Here is a 25,227-nt window from a genome sequence, read left to right as displayed (position 1 = left end):
AATTTTACCACTCAAAATGTGCAGCTCCATGAGATACACATGCATGCCAAATATCAAGGTGCTATCTTCAATATTTAAAAAGTTATGGCCAATGTTAAAGTTTTTTTCAGACGGACAGACAGACTGACATACTGACTGACGGACAGTTCAACTGCTATATGCCACCCTACCGGGGGCATAAAAATCAAGTTCACATTATTATTATTATTGAAAGAAAAAAGAGCATGTGTCTTATAATTATCAATTGACAGTTTTCCTCATATGCAGCACTGATTTAAACAAAATATTGTACCAAATATACTTATTATATTCTTCCTGGCTAGGTTAGTTTGCAGAGTTCTGGGTTGTTGTTAATCTGTGGCACTAGGCCTGGCCTGTGTTGGGATTAGTCAGGAAATTATTTCTATGGCCAAACTGCTCCTGCCATTGATTTAAACCAGACAGTTGTCATTAATTGGCTTAAGTACGGTATGTACTCCTTGTATTGGTAACCTGCTTAACTCTGCTAAGCTTAACTCTTTCAGTGCGGGAACCGAATTTTGAAAGCCTTTGCAAACAGTTTGGATCCAGATGAGACGCCACAGAACGTGATGTCTCATCTGGATCCAAACTGTTTGCTATTCGGATAGTATTCTTTGAAAAAAATTGAAGAAAATGCTTTTTTTAGAAATTGAGCAGACAACATTTTAGCAGACGACATATTTCCCAGCATGCAAAGGGTTAATTAGTAACAAATATGGGTAGGTCCACTGACTGCTGTGATATGACTGCAGTACCTTAACCCTTTCCTTCTCAGAAGTCAAATGAAAATGGCTTTATGCAACCAGCATGAAACCAGCCTTAGAGTAACTTGCAGGCAGTTCAGGTTTTATTCTGTTTGCTGCTCATCATGCAGTATCTTATGGTTGGAAATTAAGCCTTTGAAACTTGAATCTAGCAAGAAAGGTCCTAAGTTAAATTTGATTTTCTATGGGACTACAAACGGGTCAAAACGTCTAATTGTTGACCAGAAAAACAATTGCAATTAATTTGAAACCTACTTGTTGCAGGTGCCCAGCCAGTGAACAATAGTGGCGAGACGTACTCAGCGTTAGCGGACCATGTGGCCAAACTGGTGCAGGATAAGTTTGCCCAGCTCACTGACAATCTCACATCGCAGTACGCCCGACGCAAGGTGCTGGCCGGCATGGTGATGACCAGGGGAGACAACCTGGAAGCCTCAAGGGTGCTGTGTGTCACCTCGGGCACCAAGTGTATCAACGGGGAGCACCTCAGTGACCAGGGCATGTGTGTGAACGACTTCCACGCGGAGATCTTGTCTCGCAGGTGCGTGCTGCGATTTCTGTACTCACAGCTGGAGTTACTTGCGTCTGGTGACGAATCTGCGAAACAGGAGTCGATATTTGAACCTGGTGAGGATGGTTATAAGTTGAAGGATGGTGTGAAACTGCATTTGTACATCAGTACCGCGCCATGCGGGGATTCACGGATATTCTCACCACATGGCAAGGGGGAGGAAAACGAGGGTGGCGATAAACATCCGAACAGAAAAGCCCGAGGGCAGTTGAGGACCAAAATAGAGTCAGGGGAGGGAACTATCCCGGTGAAGGCCACGGTCAGTGTTCAGACGTGGGACGGGGTGATGCAGGGAGAGAGGCTACTGACGATGTCCTGTAGTGACAAGATTGCGCGATGGAATCTTCTAGGCATTCAAGGTAAAATGGGTTACAGTTGTGTTCATCTATAAAGTTTATGATCTTGAAATGATTATGCTTCTACATGGTCACTGTTTTTAAGCATCAAAGCAAAATGTCTGGTCTGGAGCTACTCTATCCTATATAAAATTACACACAGTTTTATCCTGAATAACACATGCTTAGAGAGCCAAACCTTTTGAAATAAAAATACTTAAAGATCTTGTGTGATGTCATTTTGTCCTAATTCTTGGTCTATTTGTTCCCATTATTACAGCATTTAATATATCTGACAGAAAGTAAAGACAACTCTGATGTTAGTTTTCTATTCCAACTACTGTCCCTTGTTGCAGGTGCTCTCATGGGCCTGTATGTGGGTCCTATCTACATTGACAGCATTATCCTGGGCTCACTCTACCACAGCGAGCACCTGCAGAGGGCGCTCTACAATCGCCTAGCAACCATAGAGGGGGTGGAAGGGCCGTACCGCCTCAACAAGCCCAACCTGAGCGGCATCAACAACCCCGAGCAGAGGCAGCTTGTGAAGGCGCCCAACTTTGCCGTCAACTGGTCTGAGGGGGACGCTGAGTTGGAGATCATCAACATGACCACAGGTTGGCAAGAGTTTGAGCATTTTTCTTAAGATTAAGTTTACCTATTGTTTAACCAACTTATGCCTAGTGGACTCTCCCATCCTTCTAAATTGGATCAATTTATTTCCAAAATAGGGATGTCTAGTTTATTTATTTCTATATTTAGAATATTTCTTACAGAAATTCCTTTAAGCTAATAGCGCAGACCATGATGACCTCATCTGTGTCTACGCTGTTTGCCAAGGCCTTTTTTCTAGACGTAGGCATAAATGGGTTAAGTTCATTTCTTTGTGTTAACCTGCTGTTCATATTTGTTTTATACTGTTCTATGATCATTTGTTAGTGTAAACCTACTGTACCACTTTTACATTGAAATATAAATCTTCTTTGCATACTTATTTCTTATTGTTCATATTCACTTAAAAATAGGGATGCAAGATTACAAAAATCATTAATTGGTTAACCGTTTTTTGTAACTGGTTATTAACCGGTTAACCGAAACACGTTAATTAGTTAAAATGATTAAGAGTAAGTAAACAATGTCATACCGCTCAAACCGCTCTGTAGAAACAAAAGTAATTTCAAATTTGGAATGGCTTGCGTTGATTACATGATTGTTTTGTATTAAAATGTACTATACAAATTATTGTCATAATTTTGTAATGTATGATATATATTTTATTTATTTTTCCTGCGTAAATGCATAGGGGTAAAAAATTAAAGAACTACACAATGTTCATTTTTACGTGTTATTAACTTATTTTGGGTTGGGCCGCTTATATTACGTTCGCGTCGTATCGCTTACAAAACTGGCGTGTTCCTTTGTTCATTCTGATATAATTTTTGAAACTCAAATTGGCCTAATACAGGATTATTTTTTTCCCCTTTCAATGCGACGTAAAGTGGGTTATGTGTGTTGTACGAATCCGCATTTCTTCTTGTATTGTTTGATTTTCATTATACAATAAGATATGTGTGTAAAATAAAGGACATGAATGCAAATAAAATTAACTTTGAACGAAATGTAAGTTGAATTTTTTAAAGGGGCCTTTTCACAGATTTTGGCATGTTTTGAAGTTTGTCATTAAATGCTTTATATTGATAAATGTAAACATTAAATTTTAAAAGCTCCAGTAAAAAAATCAAAAATAAAATTTAAAAAAGGAAAAAAAATGTAGCCCGCAGCAGGGTTCGAACCAGTGACCCCTGGAATCCTGCAGTAAAAACGCATTAGTCAGCTGAGCTATCCTGCCAAGCATAAATTAAATGCGTATTTTATACGCTATATAAGCAATCTCCGTAGTTTCACAAATTTAAACAACAACAACAGAACTCTCCAAATTATTCAATGGCTATATTAGACCATGGCAAATGTTCAGTAAATATCATAAATAAACCAAAAATTTGCGAATCTGAAACAACTTTTTTCAATTTTGTCAATTTACCAAACCGTGAAAAGATCCCTTTAATATAATCAGTACATTTATTTCATAGCATAGTAACTAAGTATTATGATCTCAAATACTGATAGTTATGTATGTTTGTTAACGTACCATAGCGTGAAGATTTTAAGCAAATACACAAATACTAAATTTAACGGTTTTTTAGCTCACCTGAGCACAATGTGCTCATGGTGAGCTTTTGTGATCACTTTTTGTCCGTTGTCCGTCGTGCGGCGTCGACATTTGCCTTGTTAACTCTCTAGAGTCCACATTTATTGTCCAATCTTCATGAAATTTGGTCAGAAGATTGGTGTCAATATTATCTTGGATGAGTTCAAAAATGGTTACGTTTGCTTGAAAAAACATGGCTGCCAAGGGGCGGGGCATTTTTCCTTATATGGCTATAGTAAAATCTTGTTAACACTAGAGGCTACAGTTATTGTCTGATCTTCATAAAACTTTGTCAAAAGATTCATCCCAATAATATCTTGGAAGAGTTCGAAAATGATGCCGATTGGTTGAAAAACATGGCCGCCAGGGGGCGGGGCATTTTTCCTTATATGGCTTTAGTAAAACCTTGATAACACTCTAGAGGCCACATTTATTTTCCGATCTTCATGAAACTTGGCCAGAAGATTTGTCCCACTGATATCTTGCATGAGTTAAAAAAAGGTAACCTTTGCTTGAAAAACATGGCTGCCAAAGGGCGAGGTATTTTTCCTTATATGGCTATAGTAAAATCTTGTTAAAACTCTAGAGGCAACATTTATTGTCCAATCATCATGAATCTTGGTCATAAGATTTATCCCAATAATATCTTGGATGTGTTCGAAAATGATGCCGGTTGGTTGGAAAACATGGCCGCCAGGGGGCGGGGCATTTTTCCTAATATGGCTATAGTAAAACTATATTTATATATATTAAACAAGAGTTTAATTAATAATTTAAATTATACTACACTGTAACTCCAATATAACGCGCTCCGTTATAACGCTGAATCCAATATAACGCGGGGGGTGCTTGAATCCCATTTTTTCTCCAACCTTCCATTTGATTTCTGATTCAAATCTGTATTATGCAACTTCATGTATTTTCAGACAATTCAAAGATGGCGGCAATCACATGTTGATTGCTTTATTCAACCGTCCGTTGAACCATTTATAATCGCCTCGAGGTTAAACAACACCGACAGCTAATTGGTGTTAATCTGTTGTGTAATGTCAATAAAGGTGTGAAAAACTCGCGTGTTAGTGTTTATTACATGTATTCCTCATCAGAGCGGTTCAGTGCGATAATTTCCATAAGTTAAGTGCAAGCGGGATAGTTATACAATTAAAGTAATTCAAAACGATTGAAACATTTTTACTTTGATATGGTTGCAGTTTGACTATATTAAATGAGCGGCTGTGAAATATACTGCCCACTGTAAAAAACAACTTTTTCTTTCATTTCATTATCATTCTAGTATTATGTCATTTAATCTTTCAGTTCGTGTATAAGAAATTAAATAATGCAGACGATTTATTTACATGCGAACGCAGTGTACCGGTAATTGTTAACAGAGTTTCACTTTCATTTTCGCGCGGTATCAGAAAGTCCCCGGGAAACACGTTTTTTGCATGCGTATGACGCAATAAAACAATTTTTTGTACATGAATCGTATTGCATTAATTCTAAATTTAAAGTTGCTCGTCCAATGAAAGCTCTGCCCCATAATGCACTGTACTTTTAACACTTCTGAAAATGTCATATATGCGTACGGTTGTGTTTACCAATTTCTTAAACATATATCGTCATTAATGTTCAAGATTATTATTTTTTAAGTGATGTTGCAATTTTATTGGATTATCGGATAAATGTGTACATAAGAAAAGCGGTATGTATACTGTTATCGATACAATTTGGTTTATATGCATGTATTTGTGTCAACACAGCATGGCAATATACATGACCTATATTATAGGCTATTCTATACCTGTTTTTTTATAGCGCCCTGCGGTAAATGAGCTCAAAACTTATAACGCGGATCCGTTATAACGCTGTTTAGCGGCTTGGACCCCACTGACCGTGCTATATTGGAGTTACAGTGTATATTAACACTCTAGAGGCCACATTTATTGTCCAATCTTGATGAAATATGGTCAGAAGATTTGTCTTAATGATATCTTGGATGAGTTCGAAAATGGTTACGTTTGCTTGAAAAACATGGCCACATAGGGGCGGGGCATTTTTCCTTATATGGCTATATAAGGCTATAGTAAAATCTTGTTAAAACTCTAGAGGCCACATTTATAGTCCGATTTTCATGAAACTCGGTCAGAAGATTCATTGCAGGAATATCTTGAACGAGTTCAAAAATGATGCTGGTTGGTTGAAAAACATGGCCACCACGGGGGCGGGGCTATTTTCCTTATATGGCTATAGTAAAACCTTGTAAACACTCAAGAGGTCACATTTATTTTCCGATCATCATGAAACTTGGTCAGAAGATTTGTCCCAATAATATCTTGGATGAGTTCGAAAATGGTTTTGGTTGCTTTAAAACATCGCCACCAGGGGCGGGGCATTTTTCCTTAAATGGCTATAGTAAAACCTTGTTAACACTCTATAGAGGCCACATTTATTGTCCAATCTTCATGACATTTGGTCAGAAGATTGGTCTCAATGATATCTTGGATAAGTTTGAAAATAATTATGTTTGCTTGAAAAAAATGGCCTCCAAGAGGCGGGGCATTTTTCCTTATATGGCTATAGTAAAATCTTGTTAACACTCTAGAGGCCACATTTATTGTCTGATCTTCATGAAACTTGGTCAGAAGATTCATCCCGATAATATCTTGGAAGAGTTCAAAAATGATGCCGGTTGGTTGAAAAACATGGCTGCAAGGGGGCGGGGTATTTTTCCTTATATGGCTATAGTAAAACCTTGTTAACACTCTAGAGGCCACATTTATTTTCCGAGCTTCGTGAAACTTGGTCAGAAGATTTGTCCCAATAATGTCTTGTTATCTCAGGTGAGCGACTTTGGGCCTTTCAGGCCCTCTTGTTTAAAATATTTTTAATTGATGTTTAATTATTTAATTAGTTAATAATTTGCTTTCTTAAATAAAACTTGCATCGGACGGTAATGGTCGAATCGTTGGATGTACTTAATGATATTATTTTTTGATAAACAAAAACGACGTTAACTCGTAAAGATTGTAACTTGGAATGCAATTCTTCATCAAATTGTTACTTATAAATACGGTATTTTCGCGAGCAATCAGTGTTGGATATTGGTTAACAAAACCTTAAAATAACCCGTCAAATGTCTTAAATGTTTTTTATCGCGAGTTCAATTACATCTCCGCTAATAGCTCCCACTCATGGCAGTTCGCTAGTTAAATTTTAGAGAGTCAAAAGACCAATAGTGTCAGTTATCAAAACGTACCCCCTATTTGTTATTACAAAGGTATTGATTAATTGCTTTATTGCTTTGATTGTTGACACTTTATTTATTACTGCCGATGGTGCGGCATGTTGTTCTTACTAGTCGCCAGCTCAAGTTGGCAGTATGCCACGCGAAAAAAGTTAACTCATACGAATTATTCCATAAAAAAAAAAATAATCAATTATTTTTTTCCAGCTTAACCTTTTCTTGAAAATTTTACCAGTTAACTGGTCGTTTCGGTAGGTTAACCGGTTAACCTCTTTAATCCCTACTTTTAAAGCAAAAAAACTTACTTTTGTATGTATATTTCTTAATGTAAACTTACTGTTCATTTTTTTAAGGGAAACTATAAATCTATTGTTAAGGAATAAATTTGTTTCTTAACCATTTCCCCCATCAGAAGCAATGTAAAAATGGTTATATCCAATCAGGATACAACCAGAACAGCCTACGAGTTACTCTAAGGCTGTTCAGGTATTATGCTGTTTGCTGCTAATCAGTATCTTAAGGATGGAATTTAAGCCTTGAAAATCTGAATATCTAAAGAAAGATCCGTTATTTAATTTTAAAAAAGGTAAGAAACAACAAATGCGTCAAATTGGGTATTATGCGTGGTTCAGGTTTGATTAACATTTAGCTTTCATGATGCAATCGAGCTAAAATAAGACTATTGCAAAGCAATGATGTCCCCTGCCGGTGAAATTCAACTATTTTGAGATTATTTATTTTACATATATGTTATCAAAACAACCAGAATTCTTGACGTAGGAACAAAATAAAATGATGTGCATAATCTCCATACATGTATTGCCATCTGTCCATGTTTCAAGTTTCATGAAAAAATATGAAGAACTTTTAAAGTTATCGCAGGATCAAGAAAAGTGTGACGGACAGACTGACAGGCAGACTGACTGACTGACTAACACAGAGAGTGCAAACCATAAGTCCCCTCCGGTTTCACCGGTAGGGGGACAATATATAGGTTTAAACTAAACATTCAGTTGATGCTGTTTTTCAGGCAAGCAGGAGGCCGGTGAGGAGTCGCGCCTCTGTAAACGGGAACTTCTCAAACGCTTCCTTCGCCTTCAAGGTCGCCTCCAGACCCGGGTCGAGATGACCAAGAAGACGAGCGTGTACGGGGAACTCAAGGCCATGAATAAGCAGTACCACGACACGAAAAACAAGATGGCCGAACATTTTGTCAAAAATGGCCTCGGAATCTGGGTTAAGAAGCCAATAGAGCAGGATGAGTTTGTGGTCTCGGAGGTTAATTCACTCGGAGGATTGTGACAGGCAATTAGGCTTAATGACCTTGTGATGTGGAAGTGGTGATTCTGGATTCCACCAAAACCTGTCAAACTGAAAATTATGTAGGCAGTTTATTTCCTGGTTATATAAATTATGGGTTATTTTGACTAAGTGCAGTTTCAGTTGATACAACAATTAGAGTAACTTTGTTGTGACCAAAAGTACAAGTATAAAGCTTGATTGAAAATAATAAATAAGTAATACATCTAAAATATAATTTTCTAGAAGATTACCAAATAAATGTATTCATTAAAATCTCGCATTATTTGGGAAATCATGCTGAAAATTTTAAATGTACTCAAGTTTTTACTGGAGTTGAACATTATGTTTATGATTTTCAATTATGCTAGATTATATACTATCGTTTTATAATGGTTGTTGAACATGTCTTGATCATTCTGTATACATTTGTTAATTTTGTCATTTGTTTTTTCCTAGAGTTAATGCACAGAAAAGAGCATTTTTAGTTTTTACAAATTATTCATTTTTTACAAGCATTAATCTTATTGTTTTTTTCAATTTTTACTATTAATTTGAATTTGTATTATTGTATCTTCAATAGTCTAGTGACTGTGATTTTGGATCCTATTGTTTATAGTGATAACAGATTGTCAGCACCACACAGTGTTTCCATGTATATTCTTTGACTTGAAGATACAGAGTTGAACAAATGTCTTGTTCTTTTGAAGGTTTTCTTGCTTAATTGCTTTTCTTCCATTTTTATCATATGTTGTTAGCTTGTTATTGTCATTTTATTCTTTAAATGTTTTAAACATTGTTTTTGGTGGAATTTCAGTAGATGTTGACCCAAAATGTGTGATGTGCTCAAAATCATTGTTCATTAGAAACAAAATCTAGTTTTTGATCATCATTTATCCATGTTTGTAGAGATTATGAAACCACAAGTGGGGTCAGATTCTCACATTGTCCTTGGAATAACAGACGCCATTAGTGTTTTTATTCCCCTGGTAGGGTGGCATATTGCATTTGAACTTTCTGTCCGTCTGACCGTCCAAACACTTTGACATTGGCCATAACTTTTGCAATATTGAAGATAGCAACTTGATATTTGGCAGGCATGTGTATCTCATGGAGCTGCACAGATTGAGTGGTGAAAGGTCAAGATCATCATTCAAAGTCAAAGGTCAAAAAAACAAATATAAATGAAGTAACAAGCTGTAAAGGGAGATAATTTATATTTATCATTTGGCAGGTACAGATCATTTTTACAAGGGAAGTAATATTTTTAAAGGGATGTTTTAAAAAACAAAAATAAATAAATCAAAGCGGCTCAGTAGGGAGCATTGTGTTTCTGAAAAACACATTTCTTGTAAATTTATCTTTTCATACAAAGTAGCATGCATTGTAATTATCTTCATGCCATACTATTTTGTTCAAATCATTCAACCCCTTACCACGTACCGGTAGATATGCATTTTCATGCATTTGTAGTCCCTTAGAAAGGTTCATTTAATCGAAGTCCTTTCTTACAAGATTCAAGTTTTAAAGGGTTTATGTCCAACCCTTAGTTACTGATGAGCAACAAATAGTATAAAACCTGAACAGACTGCGAGATACTTGCAGGCTGTTCTGGTTTTATGCTGTTTGCACATAGTCATTTACACTTAGCCTCTTAGTGGGAAAGGGTTAAATGTTGAATCTTGAGCGACATCAACACTAGAATTCTTGTTTGCTGTATTTCTGCAAGTCTGGGCAGATGGCCTGTATACCTTAGCTGTGTGTACAAAATAAAAACCCATGTAAACAAATGTTGTAAGGGAGTTAACTCCCTACCTCTCAGATAATGTATGTACTTCCGTTCGGTTTTATTTTAATTAAGATAATCCAACCAATTTTTGTCTTCATGTTTTGACTGTTTCGGTACAAAATTCAGAGTGTAAAGAAACATTGTGCAGTTATGTCATCCCATTCATCACATGATGTCAATTATTTAGTCAGCATTTTTCATTATTTGTCAACATTTTATCATTAAATTTGTATGTAAAGTTCTTTCGATCAATAATCGTGGTAATAAATAAAACAAAACTTTGTAATATAGTTGTTCATATTTTCAAAATACAGACATCAAATTGAAAAGTATACCATATTGTGCTATCAAGAGTTGTTTTATACATCTTGGATTAAGCAAACAATGTTTTCTTTGGGTGATCAAATTAATCTGATCTTCAAAGTTTTTAAAATTGGAAGCATTCTTTTCAATTTCTTACCTGGAATTCTAGATTTTTTCCTAACACGAAGTGTGCCGCTTTAAATTTCTTGAGAACAACATGCGCAGTTTAAAGTGTGCCATTGTACTTGTCATTGGAGTAACAAACATTATTTTGTGTGCCATTATAGTTGTCATGAGATCAACAGAGTCCACAGTTACCACTTTAGATGTCATGAGAGCTAAAAATGCAGTATATTGCTTGTTGTCATAAGAACAGGAAACACAGTATGTGGTGTGCCACTTTAGTTTTCATAACAACAACCAACGCAATATAAGTGTGCCACTTTATTTTGACATAAAAAGCAAAAACATCAGAAAAATGGTGCAAACAAAAACATTAAATTGGAAATATCATTCAGTACAGAGAACAAAATTTGAACACAACACCCATTTAACATAACATTTGGTTAAAAACTCTTCCTTACAAAAGTGCAGTCACACAACAATTTTTGAGGAAGACTAGTAGCATAAATACAAGAATGTATATATAAGCAGCATCATGCAAAAATGGGTCTTATGAATATGCGGCCAGTGTAGCTATAGACCAGTCTGCACAATCGTGCAGTCTGATAACATGCTACGCTGCCCTCTGTGTACATTTTCCCCCATAAGAATCAATGTGAAAATGACTTGCAACCAGCATAAAATCAGAACAGCCTGCGAGTAACTTGCAGTCTGTTCAGGTTTTATGCTGTTTGCTGCTCATCATTAACCAAGGGTTGGAAAGTAAAACTTGAATTTAGTAAGAAAGGTATTTAATTAAGTGTAACTTTCTAAGGGACTACAAATGGGTCAATAACCTATCTATGTGGGAAAGGGTAAAATTAAGTAACGCATGCTTTTGTGTTCTCGTTAGCTGGCAGGGTATCTCCTGACCAGGCTGCATATGACATAATACCCATTTTCGCATGACACCCGTCACATTCTTAATATAAGAAAACATATCAGATTGCACTCATTATTAATAGAGGTAGAGACAAAGTGGCCATTATAAAAAATTCTAATAGACTTAATCATGAAATAAATAACCTTCAAGACTATGAACATTATTTTAATATGGAAACAACCGACAACTGTAAATTTATAAATTACAAACATGCAAATAAAATTACAGAAGCATGTCTTTTAAACACCAATTCTAATTTTACCAAATCAATTTTGGTGCATACCTTACAAAGAAAGCTGTTTTACAAACTATATATCATATGCAAGAAAACTAATCAACTAGAGGGCCTGAAAGGCCCAAAGTCACTCACCTGAGATAACAAGATATTATTGGGACAGATCTTCTGACCAAGTTTCATGAAGATCGGAAAATAAATGTGGCCTCTAGAGTGTAAACAAGGATTTACTATAGCCATATAAGGAAAAATGCCCCATCCCCTGGAGGCCATGTTTTTCAACCAACCGGCATCATTTTCAAACTCGTCCAAGATATTATTGGGATGAATCTTCTGACAATAAATGTTGCCTCTAGAGAGTTAACAAGGCAAATGTTGACGGCGCACGACAGACGACGGACAAAAAGCGACTACAAAAGCTCACCATGAGCACGTTGTGCTCAGGTGGGCTAAAAATGAAAACTTTGTTATATTGCTTATGACCAGATGTGAACATTTACACTCCATCATGTGAAACAGTTTAGTTGTCATCATGTGAAACATCATCAATGTCATGTTAAAATAGACTAAAATCTAATTGATGTACACATTCTACATGTAGCATAGTCCTTATTAATTATGACTTGAAAATAAAAGCTGCATTTGCAATTTTACCACATTTGTAAAAAGTATGATAGCTGTCTCCATAAAATTGCAGAACTCTCTTGTCAAATAATAAATTTGTTTTCCAAGTTGCATGAAATCACAGACACAAGTAACTTAATGCATATCTAATTGTACATCACATTAAGATTAATTTTTCTTCAAATCATTAAAAAGTAACTAGATCTATAGAAACCACTACATTTTTTAATCCACAGCCTTGTTGTTATATATTCAAAAAACTTCTTTGAAACCAAAATTGTAATGAGGTTCTTACGACAGGGGACAAATTTCTATCGTTTAAAATACCGCTAATTATTGTACAATAAGTACTATTGTCAGTATTGAATAGCAATTTTCTTCATTCCAGCAGTTTATCTAGAATAATAACCCTTCATTTATGCATAAACCCCTTCAAACACTGATGAAATGCTGATAATTCTATTCAATTCTTAAATACAAAACTTATGCAATCAGAACAAAAACTTAACTCCCTTGCACTATGTACGGTTCATTGCAACTATGTACAGTTCATTGCAACTATGTACAGTTCATTGCAACTATGTACAGTTCATTGCAACTATGTACAGTTCATTGCAACTATGTATGGTTCATTGCAACTATGTACGGTTCATTGCAACTATGTACGGTTCATTGCAACTATGTATGGTTCATTGCAACTATGTATGGTGCATTGCAACTATGTATGGTGCATTGCAAATATGTACGGTGTATTTCAACTATGTACAGTTCAGCACATACAAAACAAATGTACATCCTCACAACACAGGACAATAACCACTAGCAGAACAACACCAAGTGATATGTTATCGAATAAAATGCATCACAAACATGGGAATCCTAAACGTTCCACAACACTGAAAACTTAAATCTGACATACTATGGAACAAAATGTTATTAAATATATCCTGCTGCACTAAATTTACATGGAATGGTTTTTGCTACACTATAAACATTTATTAACATACAGATGATTGAATACAGGTTTTACTACCTGCATGGAACTTAGTTTTACAGATGTGATATCTCATGAGTTAATCAACATTTGCCTTAACACTTAAACATATTATGGACTTAAATGTGTGTTTACCTTCATATATTATTGATTGTGATATTAATAATGTGCTAATCTGCACGTACATACATGTGAAATTCAAATTATTTTATTGTTCTAGGTCCCAGAAATAACAAGGTTCCAATTATTATTCAACTGTGGCATTATAGATAATATCTCTTTAACAATTGTATGTAATTATCCTAAAATGGTACCCTTGTATAGTCCCAATCTTACACTTGAAATAAATTTTCATGTTTGAGCAATGTGTCATTCTCCATTAATTTTTCTTCATCATATATGCACTTTGTCTGTCATAGAAACATCATCAAATTATTTCATAAACAACACATAAATAGCAAAAAAACACTACAATTTATATTACAAATTAATAATAAAAACGTAGCAATACAACGTGTTTAACATTACGTTAATAAGTTTTCGTTTTTCACTAGTGTGTGTTTAAGTCAATACTCAGAAAATCAAATAATATACACTGAATTTAAGTAAGTAAATGTTGGTTAACACATAAAATAAATAAAAATTGTACATCTATTAGAGCAGCTTATACTAGCTCACCAAATTACCCTCGTTAGAAAATGTGTTAATACAACATTTATTCCAGATTAAACTTTTATGCTGTATACAAACTTTAGAAAAGCTATAACTAAAACTGATAATAAAAATGTACAATAGTAAAAAATAAATAAACCACCAAAACGCCAATTAAGCATTCTAATACTTATATTACAAAATCAATTGCACATTTGCCATATATTACATATTCATAATAATATAAACACATCTCTGGCAACTATACTGCCAAGATAAACGCTTGTAATAACTTTTACAATGTAATTCTGCGGAAATATTCAATAAAAATACAATGAAAATGCAAAACAAAAATATCATAAACTTCAGTAAATCATATGTGTATGTTTTCTTTAATTAACAAAGAATAGCATATTAAATCAGCTGCACCAATTAAGTTTTATAATCTGCATCAAGCCTGTGTCACAATATTAATATATTTACATTGTGATAAAAGATAAACCCTTCTCTTTTTTAAACATAGAATAAATATATCATAACATCTGGGTGTAATAGATTCATTTCAGATTGTGTTATAACAATTGTCAAATATTTGAAGTTTGGATATAAAACACACACACACACAATAGCAATGTATAATCAATACTTATTATATGTGTGTTTGTATGCAACACAAGTAACTCAGAACAAGCTTTACACGTATGTAAAGTAACGAATGTAATTTAATAACAAACACAAATTTGAGACAATAAATACCCACATTGAATACATAAGAAAACACCATAAACGTTTGGTGTCCAATTAAAATGAAATATGAGTTATTAAACCAACTCATTGAAACAAGATTTGAGACAGTAGCATTTCTGAAATTGATAATGCTTTTTTGCCTTAGGTTTCTTTCTTTGGATCCTATGTTGTTGTTTTTATTAAATCAAATGTCCACACAATTTTAAAATTCATTTGTTTTTACAAAAAGATTTTTAAATCATTTCTTGTTAGGCACAAAAGTGCTACAAAAATGTCTGTTTTGCTTCGAGCGAAGACATTTTATTGTAAATTAATTTATGTTATCCGAAGGAATCAAACACAATAATGGTTTTAGGAATGATAAACTTTGATTAAAATAATCTTTAAACCACAAATAGTATCTTTTATCTTGAATAATATTTCATTAGCCCTTACAAACTTAGATAAGTATTTTGATGCATGTGAAGTCCCTTAGGAAGTTAAATTTAATTTAAGACCTTTCTTACTAGATTCAAGTTTAAAAGGCTTCATTTCCAACCCTTAGATATTGATTATCAGCAAACAGCATAAAACCTGAACAGACTGTGAGTAACTCGCAGGCTGTTCTGGTTTTATGCTGTTTACACATAGCCATTTTCGTTTTGCTTCCCACTGAGTGGGAAAAGGTTAAACAAGTGGGTAATTTAATGTCTTAACAAAACAAAGTTGCTGTCTGGATATTTAATTAGACATGTGTCACAGACACTGATGCCCCCAAGACACATGTTTGAATACAGACCAATCTCACATCTATGCAGCAGACAAAAACAAAAATGGCCTTCAGCCAATCGTATACATAGAGGATATTTGTTTGATTTGGTGGATTATCAATTTTAATTCACGAGTGATCATAGAAAATAATATTTTGCCCCACGAGTGAAAATATATTTTTTCTATGATCAAGAGTGAATTAAAATCGATATTCCGCCAAATCCAACACATTTTCTTTTTATTTTATGCTTTTTTTCACAGGTTATATACATTGTTAAGGAGTTTAACTAAAGAATTTTGCTGGGATAATGACGTCATTTCATAAAAAAATGACGTCATTTCACAGTAAACAGTGAAAATTATCGATAATTTTCACTGTTAATTTTCACTGTTTGTAACAGTGAAATTAACAGTTTTCATTCACTGATATTTCTCTATAAACCACCGGAGAGCATAAAATAAAAATGGATAACCTTAGCCAATCCAAAAGATAACCTTTATTCGGATAAAGATAATTCACTGATATTTCTCTATAAACCACCAGAAAGCATAAAATAAAAATAGATAACCTTAGCCAATCCAAAAGATATCCTTTATTCGGATAAAGATAACCAAAGTCAAATACCTTGGCTACAGCTTATCCAAAATTTAACTAAAACGTTCACCTGTTCAGATATGCATTTTTTGTACAATCACTAACCAAATTGGATATCCAAAAATTTAAAATAACAAAGAGTTATCCACACAAAAAGATTTATCCAGATTTATACAATTGGCTGCTGAAACTGGTCCCAGCCAAACTTCTTTCCTTTACGATCTTCTACACATTAAGGTTGTTCGACTCTAAAACTTTGAACAAAATCCTTCTAACAGTTGTAGAGGAGTTCAGTCCACCCATTTTGCGGGACTATATGCTGGTATTCTACCGTGGAAAAATTAAAGACAATAATTCAAACAAAAGTGTTTGTAGGTAAAAAAAAATCACTTCTTCATGATCATCTACACATTGAGGCCATTCAGCTGTGACAGTCTGTATTAATTCTTTACCACTTAAATACGTATTTTCATGTATTTGTAGTTAAATTTAAAGTTAAATTTAATTAAACAACCATTAGATACTGGTAAGCAGCAAACAGAATAAATCCTGAACAGACTGCGAGTTACTCGCAGGCTGTTCTGGTTTTATGCTGTTTGCACATAGCCATTTTCACTTGCTTGTGAGTCGGAAAGGGTAAATTCTGGCTAGAAATTAATTAGGAGTTGAATATACAACATTGTTGGGCTTAATTATTTTATAATCCAACAAGAGATGCGTTCGTCAGAAACACAATGCCCCCTATTGCGCCGCTTTGATTATTTTTTTTTAACCTTTGACCTTAAAGGATGACCTTGACCTTGAACTTCAACCACTCAAAATGTGCAGCTTCATGAGAACGCCGCTTTGAAAATTGTTTTGTTCTTTTTACCTTGAAGGATGACCTTGACCTTGAACTTCCACCATTCAAAATGTGCAGCTTCATGAGAACGCTGCTTTGAATTATTTTATTTTTTTGACCTTTGACCTTGAAGGATGACCTTGACCTTGAACTTTCACCACTCAAAATGTGCAGCTTGATGAGATACACATGCATGCCAAATATCAAGTTTCTATCTTCAATAATGCAAAAGTTATGGCCAACGTTAAAGTTTTTTTTATCGGACGAACGGACAGACTGACATACACCAGCGTTCTAGATAATCTGCGTATCAGCGTAATATACGCATTAGAAATATCAAGATACGCTAAATTTATCATTTCTGTGCGTACATTTAAGCAAGCCAATCTGGACTTACCCAAATGCTGTAAATTCTCTGGGTACATTGTAAACAAAAAATATAAACAGCTGATTGTATTTCGCCAAAATATGAGATCGTAAACATAAGAGCTAATTTGTGCGCTGGATTGTAAAAAAAGTTAGCTAGTTGGTATGTATACTCTGTAACATCTAGACGCATGGTAAATTTAGTATTGATTTTTTTAACAGACAGTCAAGCGCTTATGTGTTTATTAAATTACATGAAGAGGTCAGCATGGCTTCTTTGAAGCCAAAACATATTACTTACGGCAAAAGTTGTATCAAGTAATAACATTGTACTGCCAATTCTGAATTGTTTAATTTCCTCTTTTTTCAAATCAAAAAGGTAACACTAAAACGCTTATAAAAGAATTGTTGAAAGTTGCCAAAAAAGTTGTATGTGGCTCACGGTGGTGGACGTGAGGACGAAGTTCGTCTTAAATGTAAAATCTGCCAACAATACAAGTTTAAAAAAAAAAACACTTTAAAAAACCTATTACTATGAAGGAATACACATAGTTAATGGTTAATTGTGTTTAACATCATTAAAGTAGCTTGTCTGTATCCCGGCTATATTCTTGTTTTACTTTTAGCAAATTACCCTTCAAGCAAGGCAAAATTTGACCATTTACCCCCATGCTTTAAAAAGTGTGGGTATTTACCCCCATGGGTCAAAAAATATCTATAACTCTGTACACACATACTGACGGACAGTTCAACTGCTATATGCCACACTACCGCGGGCATAAAAACAGACCAAGGTATTTAAAACTTCCCAAAGTCCTTTGTTTAGAATCATTTACACATTAAGGTCATGTACATGTGAAAATCTCAGATACTCAATGCCATTTTAGGGTTTGAAATTTCGGTGACATAAACAGAAAAAGCGACTTAACTTGGCAAAACTGGTCACAGCTTATATTCCTTCCTTAAGATCATCTACACATTAAGATCCTTAAGGTCTGAAAAGTTGGTCCCCACAGCTGCTTGAGAGGAGTTGTTAACACACAACACTGTAGACTAAAAGCCATAAAGAGGAAAAACAAAGGGCCATAATTCTCCTCAAACTGGTCGCAGCCAAAAATCTTCAATTACTATCATCCACATATTGAGGTCATTCAACTGTTAAAGTTTGAACGAGATCCATGTAGTCATTAAAGAGGATTTCAAAACACAAGATTTTGGACAGATGTTCATACAAACAGACGGTCAAACAGACAAGTGCAATAATTTTCCTTCGAATGTGTATGGCTTTTAAAGAAGAAAACAAAGAACAAATTGTACAGATCTTTTCTAATAATTGATGTGCTCATGCCTATGCGATGGTCTCTAGACTGGACACAATGTCTGCTGCTCCTGCCTATGCGATGGTCTCTAGACTGGACACAATGTCTGCATTCTTGAGTCCCTCAGGCAGCCTGTCTATGTGAACGTGGGTGTCTGCTGCTCTCTCAAGGTGTGTCAGTGTCTGCAGGATGTCCACAAAACTGGGCCGGTTTCCAGGATTCTCTGCCCAGCACATCAACATCAGGTTGTAGCTGGAAACCAGAACATTGGATAGTTTAAATAAGGTCACATGGTGTGTTTCTTCAGATTTTTTTTATCGAAATCATGCTTATTTTGAAAATAATTTCATATTTGTGTGTTCTCTATTCAGTAATATAGAAGCATTTAAAGTTCTGATACTTCCAAAGTTCTTTGTCGCTGTAGAGAAAGTGTAATTTTTAGGGTCAGAACCCTCACAGCTATCTATTACATTCCTTCATTCATGGACAGGATACACTCAACCCTCACACAGACAGGATATGCTCCATCCCCCCCAGTGCCTGGTGACACACCACCCTTCCATTGAGTGGTTACTCTCCACTCTCCTAGTGACGAGATACTCACATATCAGCACTGCAGTGTTGGGGCTGGGGCATACGATATCCAGCCTGTATGCGGTCTGCAACCTCCTGGGGGCCCATGTCTGGGTATGGCAAATGACCTGATGCACAGCAAGAACCACACATGAAGCGTTAGTCAATCAGACTATAATAGAGCCGGACCCTGGCTTAATTCTTTTTTTAAGCTTAGTCCCAAATTAACCTGTGCAGTCTGCACAGACTTATCAGGGACAACACTTTCTGTCTGTATGGAATTTTTCGTTTTAAACAAGTCCCCATGAGAAGTCTAGGTGGACTGCACAGGCTAATCTGTGACAACACTTTACACACATGCATAACAATAAGTTAGGAGTTAAGTTAACGTTAAGAGATCAGCGCAATTATAAATAGATTTTAACTTTTTGCTGATTATAAATATGAATTAAAAAAATCAAACCAACAGATTTTAGACTGTCTAAAGTAAGACAAAAATAACTATGATTGCAATTATAACAAAAGGACTTCAAATGAATCAAAAATCCAAATTTTGCAGAGCCAACCAAAAAATAGGTGGTCAATTCTCCCCTGTTTAATTGTCAGAACTGAGGACAACAGTCTGGTGTAGTTGGTCAGCTCCCATTTGGCAATGGGGTTAGTAATAGCTCAACATGACAAGTAACAGAGGAGAAATGTGCTCATGTATAGCAATAGCAATAGGTGTCGTGCCTTATTCCCTATTTCTGAATATTTTTTTGAGCTAAGAGATGCTTCTATGGCTTTAATAATTAATATTTCATTAGTGTGGCAACTGAAAGAGTAACACTAATGACTGACCCTCTGTGATTTTGATTATGATGATCACTGGTCACAACTAAGAAACAACGAAATTGAAAATAAATCATGAAACCCGTTAAACACACCCTGCTAAACACACCCTGCATAACGCATGTCTGCTATCTATACGAGGCAGGCCTACCATAGTTGATGATCTCCCCTATCTATACGAGGCAGGCCTACCATAGTTGATGATCTCCCCTATCTATACGAGGCAGGCCTACCATAGTTGATGATCTCCCACTATCTATACGAGGCAGGCCTACCATAGTTGATGATCTCCCCTATCTATACGAGGCAGGCCTACCATAGTTGATGATCTCCCCTATCTATACGAGGCAGGCCTACCATAGTTGATGATCTCCCACTATCTATACGAGGCAGGCCTACCATAGTTGATGATCTCCCACTATCTATACGAGGCAGGCCTACCATAGTTGATGATCTCCCCTATCTATACGAGGCAGGCCTACCATAGTTGATGATCTCCCACTATCTATACGAGGCAGGCCTACCATAGTTGATGATCTCCCCTATCTATACGAGGCAGGCCTACCATAGTTGATGATCTCCCCTATCTATACGAGGCAGGCCTACCATAGTTGATGATCTCCCCTATCTATACGAGGCAGGCCTACCATAGTTGATGATCTCCCCTATCTGTACGAGGCAGGCCTACCATAGTTGATGATCTCCCCTATCTATACGAGGCAGGCCTACCATAGTTGATGATCTCCCCTATCTAAACGAGGCAGGCCTACCATAGTTGATGATCTCCCCTATCTATACGAGGCAGGCCTACCATAGTTGATGATCTCCCCTATCTATACGAGGCAGGCCTACCATAGTTGATGATCTGCTATCTATACGAGGCAGGCCTACCATAGTTGATGTCTGCTATCTATACGAGGCAGGCCTACCATAGTTGATGATCTCCCACTATCTATACGAGGCAGGCCTACCATAGTTGATGATCTCCCAAAGGACGACTCCAAACGACCAGACATCCGTCTTCATGTTATACACATTGTCCTGCAGTGACTCTGGGCTCATCCAGCGCACGGGTGCAGAGTTCTGTGCGAAAGTAAGGGGTTGACTCATGAAAACAAATATGAGTGTTCCATTATGAATTCTTTATTTTTTTTAACATAAAAATACATTTTAAATAATTTTATACATTATAAAGCAAAAATGCTAAAACCAAATTATTATTTTTTTACGTGTCTTTTTGTGAAAGCTAAAAAGAATTCATTAGTTTGAACAATTACCCTTTTATTGTACTAAAGTGTTTACATGTAAGAAACGATAACTTATGAATACTACACTTATAATAATGTCTCTCTTTTTATATCCACAAATTCTTACACTTTCATAAATGTTCCTCTTACAGATGTCATGGGTAAAACCAAACCCGGCCAACTTGCACACTCCCCCTTTGCAGACGAGTATATTGGCAGAACGTAAACGGTAAAATATCATCTATAATTAAAATAACATTGAAAATTACTTTACATTCTACATTAAATGCATAAAAAGAGTTCAAACTTGTAACAAAACATGACCTTGTTAAAGTCTGGGTTACATTGACTTGTGAAAGATGTATTAATCTATAGAAAAAATGTTGGAACTGAATATAAGTTTGCCAATGATATGATAACAACTATTTGAGTTACAGAGTAGGCAAGATTAACACTTTCCCACTCAGAGGCAAAGTGAAATGGCAGTGTGCAAACAGCATACATGCCATAATTTTTCAGACCATTCCGGGACATTAAGTTAAATTGTCTGGGACTTTTGCCGATTTTCCGGGACATGTATAAAATGTAGCGATATTTATAGACATATGCATTTTGGTACGTTTTTTTTTGTTTCGCATCGTTAATTGCAAAAGTTCGAAAGCCTATCCGAAATACACTTGATCTATTAACGTCAAATTAAACATTACTACCTCCGTTACTCAATACAAGCCACGTGTTTTCAGTGTAAGCATTCTAAACATAGATGGTGACGTCACTGCAATATTGTTATTAAGACCGGTGTGTAACTGGTAGTTGTTGATACGCCTTTAAACAATGCCGCCTTTTCGGTTTGACCGCGAACGTGTGACAATCGATATGATAACAGGACCCCTGTTAATTGATCGATTTTGACACGTAGCGTAGTCTGCCTATTCGGGTAGGCATTGTCATGGAGACGCTGCAGATATACACAGATTCGAGGTGCAGTTAAGCCTAAGATAAGGTACATGTATATATGGATTTTGTAAATTCCGGGACATTTGACAGATTTCCGGGACAGCGGGACAAGTTCTTCATTTCCAGGACTGTCCCAGACAATCCGGGACGTATGGCATGTATGGAAAACAGCATAAAACTGTTCAGGTTGTATGCTGTTTGCTGCTAATCAGCATCTTAGGGTTGGAAATTAAACCATTAAAACTTGAATCTAGTAAGAGAGGTCTTTAATAAAATTTAACTGTCTAAGGGACTACAAATGCGTCAAAATACATTTCTTAGTGGTAATGGGTTAAGTTGGCTGATTTGTATCATTCAAAAGCAATTCAAAAGCAAAAACAGTTCAAGTGAAAAAGCAGATGAGGCAAATTTGATAATTCAATAGTATTTCCAGTGATCTGGCTGATAATCAACCCTGGCAGAGTTTATAACAGCAAAAACATCTGAACAAAGTTCACAATAATAAGATTTAAAGGATTTGAATTTGGGCATTTTTTTAATTTAAAAAGCAATAGTAAATTGCTAACCAATTTTATGCATTCTTAGAACAAAAAATGTATCCATTCAAAATAATGTAAATTCTTTAAAAGATAAAGTACATCACTAAGGAGGACTATAAAAGTATTGGAAGCAAATTACTAGTATTATGTTTTTATATCAGATAATACAAAATGCCTAACCAATTTCAAATTTGTTATTCAAACACGATATACACTTTTTTACATGTTTTTGGAGTTGGATAAACTACGATCAAATAATGCAAAACTATAGCTAAAATAATGTAGTAAATGATATCTATCAGTGCAGAAACTGTAACACTACCTTATATTTTCCCATTATTAACTATCAAGTTACCTTATATCTGTTGATATGCATGAGCCCAGTAACTATCAAGTTACCTTATATCTGTTGATATGTATGAGTCCAGTAACTTTCAAGTTACCTTATATCTATTGATATTTATGAACCCAGTAACTATCAAGTTACCTTATATCTGTTGATATGTATGAGCCTAGTAACTATCAAGTTACCTTATATCTGTTGATATGGACGAGTCCCGTAACTTTCAAGCTACCATATATCTGTTGATATGTATGAGCCCAGTAACTATCAAGTTACCTTATATCTGTTTATATGTATGTGCCCAGTAACTTTCAAGTTACCTTATATCTGTTGATATGTATGAGCCAAGTAACTATCAAGTTACCTTATATCTGTTTATATGTATCAGCCCAGTAACTTTCAAGTTACCTTATATATGTTGATATGGACCAGTCCCGTAACTTTCAAGTTACCACATATCTGTTGATATGTATGAGCCCAGTAACTATCAAGTTACCTTATATCTGTTTATATGTATGAGCCCAGTAACTTTCAAGTTACCTTATATCTGTTGATATGTATGAGCCCAGTAACTATCTGGATGGCAAGGGAGAGCAGCTTGAGTGCGTTGAGGCCGCCGTTGTTCATGGTGACAGTGTCGGCATGACCCGACGTGATCAGCACGCGCCCATTGCCAGGGCGTCTCTGCTGCAGGTACTGGTATAGACTGCCCTCCACAGCGTGCTCCACAACCATCAGCCAGGGGTCTGAAAGCCATGGATATAGGGTAATACATTTTCCCTATCAGATATGCACTTTGACGGGATTTTAATCGGTTAGAAAACAAGAGCACCGCATAGCGGGTGCCAACACTTGGCTGTGGGTGCAGTTTTGAATAATTTAAAGATTGTCAGAAGAATATTAGATGTCACAGTGACCTTGACCTTTGACCTAGTGACCAAAAAATGTGTGTGGCGTGTAGAACTCATCAAGGCGCAGCTACATGTGAAGCAGGGTCTTCCCCAGGCCATTTAAGCGCCCCTTGCCGGGGCGCTTGAATTTCGAAATCAGAGTCCCCGGGGCGCTTGAAATTTTCCAATCAGTGTATTCTTCAGTAAAAGAAAGTGGAGATTGTCCAAAAAAATCAAGGTTTCTCTTATCAGTTGTATCAATATTCCCTGTTTTAAAAGAGCACTCGGTACCTACTTTCACATGTTATCGCCATAAACACCACATGGGGTAATGGATAATCCACTGATAAAAGAATAGCATGACGCGCGTATCGATTATTCTAGCCATATTACACGGTCATTTAAATGCTGACAAGGATGTATCTGGTAACTTTCCAGTCGTCAAACTGTGAAGTTCATCGTCCAATCAGTTACGCGAATGCTTATGAGGGCGGGGTTAACTATCGACCATTATTTTTGATTGACGTCGGGCATGAAGTAAGAGTTTATCGCAGCTTGATTAGCAAGAAGTTGTACCATTTGAGTAATATAAAATCGGTAATTAGTACAGTACAGAACATTAAAGACGGTTTCGGGCATCATCATCACACCTTTTTACTGTAAACAAGTGTTACCTATGACTCATAATTAATAGGAGAAATTAATTGCAAGTGGTAAACAATTAATTATTATAGCGAGTAAGTTGTGCAAATGACTCCTGGTTACAATTATGTGATAACAATTTATTTAACTCCAGTACATGTATATTTCAACATGTCCATTTATAGAACTGATTCACCTCGTTTTTCTGACTTTTATTCGACACGTAATGCGCTTTAACAAATTTTCGTTGAATTAATTACGCACACTTGTAAATGTTTCGTCCGATAATCGATAGTTAGAAGACTGATGATGGCAACCGGCCGTGATCCTCGTGGACAACGTGAATTTCATGCATAATTCTGTCAAAACATTTATTCGACTCGTAAAGTGTTTTAACAAATTATCGTTGAATTTATAACGCAACGGTTAATATTTGTTGAAATCTCAAATGGGAATAATTTCATTTGTTATCCGAAACCCATTCCCGTAAGTCGATGTTA

At 35.7% G+C, this 25,227-nt stretch overlaps 2 protein-coding genes across 5 annotated transcripts in view; one reads left to right on the top strand and one right to left on the bottom strand.

Annotated features, from left to right (window-relative positions):
* Positions 1 to 10,516, top strand: part of LOC127873824 (double-stranded RNA-specific editase 1-like) — a 108,713-nt gene extending 98,197 nt beyond the window's left edge. For both annotated transcript variants that reach the window (XM_052417825.1, XM_052417834.1), the window contains 3 exons: positions 1,050 to 1,715; positions 2,048 to 2,308; positions 8,178 to 10,516. In XM_052417825.1, coding sequence (XP_052273785.1) covers positions 1,050 to 1,715; positions 2,048 to 2,308; positions 8,178 to 8,449 — 1,199 coding nt within the window. In that variant the 3' untranslated portion in view covers positions 8,450 to 10,516. The remainder of the gene's footprint in view (positions 1 to 1,049; positions 1,716 to 2,047; positions 2,309 to 8,177) is intronic.
* A 453-nt stretch (positions 10,517 to 10,969) lies between these two features.
* The window catches only part of LOC127873834 (fibroblast growth factor receptor 1-like), a 49,525-nt gene continuing 35,267 nt past the window's right edge, over positions 10,970 to 25,227 (bottom strand). For 2 of the 3 annotated variants that reach the window (XM_052417849.1, XM_052417865.1), the window contains exons 12-16: positions 23,736 to 23,941; positions 21,484 to 21,597; positions 21,081 to 21,192; positions 19,310 to 19,406; positions 10,970 to 18,957 (exon numbers count right to left, since the gene is read on the bottom strand). In XM_052417849.1, coding sequence (XP_052273809.1) covers positions 18,780 to 18,957; positions 19,310 to 19,406; positions 21,081 to 21,192; positions 21,484 to 21,597; positions 23,736 to 23,941 — 707 coding nt within the window. In that variant the 3' untranslated portion in view covers positions 10,970 to 18,779. The remainder of the gene's footprint in view (positions 18,958 to 19,309; positions 19,407 to 21,080; positions 21,193 to 21,483; positions 21,598 to 23,735; positions 23,942 to 25,227) is intronic. The other variant, XR_008046402.1, reaches the window with a different exon arrangement.

Source organism: Dreissena polymorpha, chromosome 1 (genome assembly GCF_020536995.1).
Source record: "Dreissena polymorpha isolate Duluth1 chromosome 1, UMN_Dpol_1.0, whole genome shotgun sequence".
Lineage (NCBI taxonomy): Eukaryota > Metazoa > Mollusca > Bivalvia > Myida > Dreissenidae > Dreissena > Dreissena polymorpha.
This window is presented reverse-complemented; position numbering and strand designations above follow the sequence as displayed.